The sequence below is a fragment of the Vigna unguiculata genome, chromosome 1, assembly GCF_004118075.2.
Source record: "Vigna unguiculata cultivar IT97K-499-35 chromosome 1, ASM411807v1, whole genome shotgun sequence".
Lineage (NCBI taxonomy): Eukaryota > Viridiplantae > Streptophyta > Magnoliopsida > Fabales > Fabaceae > Vigna > Vigna unguiculata.
Genome location: NC_040279.1, coordinates 20,361,114 through 20,364,661, shown reverse-complemented (window position 1 = coordinate 20,364,661; position 3,548 = coordinate 20,361,114). Strand labels below are relative to the sequence as shown.

Below are 3,548 nucleotides of genomic sequence, written 5' to 3'. Positions count from 1 at the left end.
AAAAAAGAGGGAAACACTGTTTTGTTTGCAGTGTTGCAAAACTCAAGGTTTGTACTGTGTAAGTGTAACCATTTAATTTTATCATGGGACCAGTAGTTGCAATCTCACCTAGTGATGCATTCTCTGAATTGACCCTTTCTCTGTTCTGAAGTTCACATGAACGACATCAATGCTCCTACCCCTCCCCAATGTTTCACGCTTTTCTTCAATGCCTTACCCTTTTATGTCATGTCAGCCATAGTCACATGCTCACAAGGTATTGCTATTCATATTAATCAACTCAATAAATGAGTCACCCATCATAATATGCTTAATACATTAACTTTCCAAAAAGGAAATAAATAGAGATTTTCTCCAGAGAAATCTGTCATCAAAATCTTACGTCTCCTTTTTCTTTATAATATGTTTTTTTCTCTTTTGGGTTTTAATTAAGAACTGATATTTTATTGAACAGAAATATCATGTGACAGAATCTAAACCACTCTGCTAAGTGCTGTAACTGTTAGTACCATTTTATGTATAAGAAAGTAAAGAGAACCGTGACAACTTATAACCCTTCGTTGATACTACACAACCCTTTTTTATGTGCCTATGGTTGCATTTTCCCGAGTGGTATATCTCTATTTAAAGGAAACCCCATTTCTCAACTTCCCCAATAGAAGCTATCTTGTTCTTCTCCAACAAAAGAATCTACCACCACTTCTCTCTCCTACTCATGAACTCCATGTCTTGCCAAACAACATTCACATGTCTTTGTTTCTTGTGAAAAAAAGATAAAATTATTTTCAACTTTTTGCTTGGAGTTGCTTCTCCACTAACCACTGCTCCTCTTTATCCACACCCCTAGAATTCATCATCTTCTACTAGCAGCTAAATGCTAATGCTCTGAAAGAAAACCGAAGTTCTACCTCCTGCTGCTCATAAAGATCACATTCGGACGCTTCCCACCATTTTTTTTTTCCAAACTTGGCCATGAATCCCATGACCCTCTTGCTCCTTTTGCCTTTGTTCACTCAGTTTTTGGAAGTTGAGCCTGCAAAACCCAAGCTTTCAGGGAAAACCAGGTTCCCCATCTCACAAATCAGTGTGATGGGCTTTGTTTATTGTGATTTCTGCTCCAACAACAGCTTTTCCGGACACAGCTACTTTTTGCCAGGTGATAACTCTCAATAAACCTCTAGTAGAATGCTTTGTGTGTAGTGTTTTAAGTTGGAATGTGCATATGAACGAGTATTTGAATGTACGAAATGGTTAGTTTCTTGCAATGTGATAAATTATGACTTGAATCTTCCTCAAAAGTGCTGTTTATGTTTAGTGTTTAGTAGTGTCTCCATATGTTGGATTCTGTCTGAAAGATGAACTCAAAAATATGTTTTTTGGTACTAAAGAAAGAAAGAACTGCTTTCCTTTTGTGTTGAGAAAACAATTACTCTCCCTAAAACAGAAAGAGTTCAAATAGGGGTGCATCTTACACTCTTTTTTCTTGATAATTATGTCCATGCAGGTGCTGAGGTAAAAGTAGACTGCATGTTCAAAGCACTCTCAGAGAAAACTGCAGAACAGATTTCACTTTCAGTTAACAGAACTACGAACAAGTATGGGATGTACAAGCTGGAAATTCCTTCAGTGGATGGTGTGAAATGTGCAGAAGATTCTGCAGTTGTGTCTTCATGCCAAGCAAGCTTAATAGGTAGCTCATCCTCTGCTTGCAATGTTCCTGGCTACAGAACCACTTCTAATGTGATTGCTATCAAAGCAAGAAAAGCGAATCTCTGCATATACAGCTTCAATGCTTTAACTTTCAGACCATCCAAGAGGGACATCACCTTGTGTGGTAATTAAAAGAACAAGCTTACACAAGTAGCCCTAGAGCTTGGTCACTTGTGTATACATACAAATTTCAAGAAAATAAATGAAAAAAAAAAAAAAAACTCATATGTTCTCTTTTTGAAGCTCTTTTACTGCATTATTTGTCTGGTAATACTGTTTTCATGTTAGAGAGAGTATCATGGAAGTAGAGTTTGGATGTGAGAGATAGTTCCTTTTTGATTTATGCAGTTGATTAGGTTTGTTAAAATGTACTAGTAGATGTATATTGTACAGAGCATGTAAGTTGTTCAAGAAAGCAACCCATGAATAAACAAGTTATTGTTATGCATAATATATTTCCCACATGGATAAACACTTTGGAAAAGAGAAGGGAGAAGGAGCACATGGATCAAAATAAATGGGGCAAATCTTCAGTTCAGATCAATTTCTGCATATGCAATTTTTTTCTGAAAAAAAATGTTAACATTTCCTGGTTTGGTTTTGTAGACTAATAGTCATAAAAAACCCATCAATTCTCTATTAACTATGCCTCAAATTACTACTTGCTACCTGCTAGTAGACAATTGATTAATAACAGCATTCTATGAAAATATCCAAAAGTGCAACACAACTGAATCCAAAATTCCTAGTGTTAGCAGGATCCTTCTCCATCACTTTTAAGATTTGCCTCAATATCATAGAGCAATTGTTCTCCATCGCTTTTAAGATTTGCCTCAATGTGTCATATCATAGAGAAATTGTTCTTTGTCCATTTATATGTATACACGGGCCCTCAATCATGATGCAACTTGCTATTAACTCCAGAACTCCGTACAGAGAATATGGCAGGTAATTATCAAATATTGTCCCTCTGGTCCTTTTTAATCTGCTATACTGTGGAAGATAATTGCAACCAGCCTAATCAACAAAGGATAATCAAGAACAATGCCAAAACATACTTCTAACTTTTCATTCCACTCTTACATTTATGGCAATAATTAAGGAATGATAGTTCTTATTGAAATTTAGGGTGTTTACGGATTGAATATTGAATGATTCGAATCACATCTATTTTATATCTAAATAATTGGTTAAATTTTTTATCCAAATCTATTTTTTCAGCAAAATTAGTTTGAATATTTTAAAATCAAAATCCAAATATTTGGATCAAAATTTAAATCCAGTCCAAATATTTGGATCAAATTCAAAATATAGAATCCAATTTTTGTGAAAGAAATTTAAATTGATTTTTTTTAAATTTGGTTAGAGTTGTCAATTTGGCTCAACCCTTACGTGGACTAGGGTCAAAAAGGCCCACAGGACAAAAAAGCCCTCCATTAATGAAGTCCACAAGACCAAAAACCATACAAAAACCCTATGGGTCAAGGTCCGCCCATCAACTTTCTTCTTAAACATGAAAAATATATTATTTTTTAAAATATATTATTAAACTTTTTGTCGTCGGCTCAGGGTCGACAGGTCTATTCCTCGTGCCACCTGACCTCACACAGTCGGGTCATCGAGCCCACCTGACCCGTTAGGGTCGTCGACCCTGCCCGGTCTGTACGAGTCGTCAGGCCGACTCAACCTGTCTGAGGATCGGGTCAACTTAGCCTATCTAGGTCGTTGGGCCGACTCAGCCTTTCCGAGTCACCGAGCCTGCCCGACCCATCAAGGTCGTCAGACCTGCCCAGTCCGTATAGGTTGTCGAGCACAACTTGTTTGAGTTGGATTATCCA

At 36.7% G+C, this 3,548-nt stretch overlaps 1 protein-coding gene across 1 annotated transcript; it reads left to right on the top strand.

Moving 5' to 3' along the window:
- The first annotated feature begins 650 nt into the window (after nt 1–650).
- LOC114175083 (major pollen allergen Ole e 1) lies at nt 651–2,161 on the top strand. The gene is made up of 2 exons (XM_028059842.1): nt 651–1,156; nt 1,505–2,161. Exons 1-2 carry the CDS (start codon nt 973–975, stop codon nt 1,840–1,842), a joined length of 522 nt encoding a protein of 173 aa, XP_027915643.1. The 5' UTR covers nt 651–972; the 3' UTR covers nt 1,843–2,161.
- Nucleotides 2,162–3,548: the final 1,387 nt, after the last annotated feature.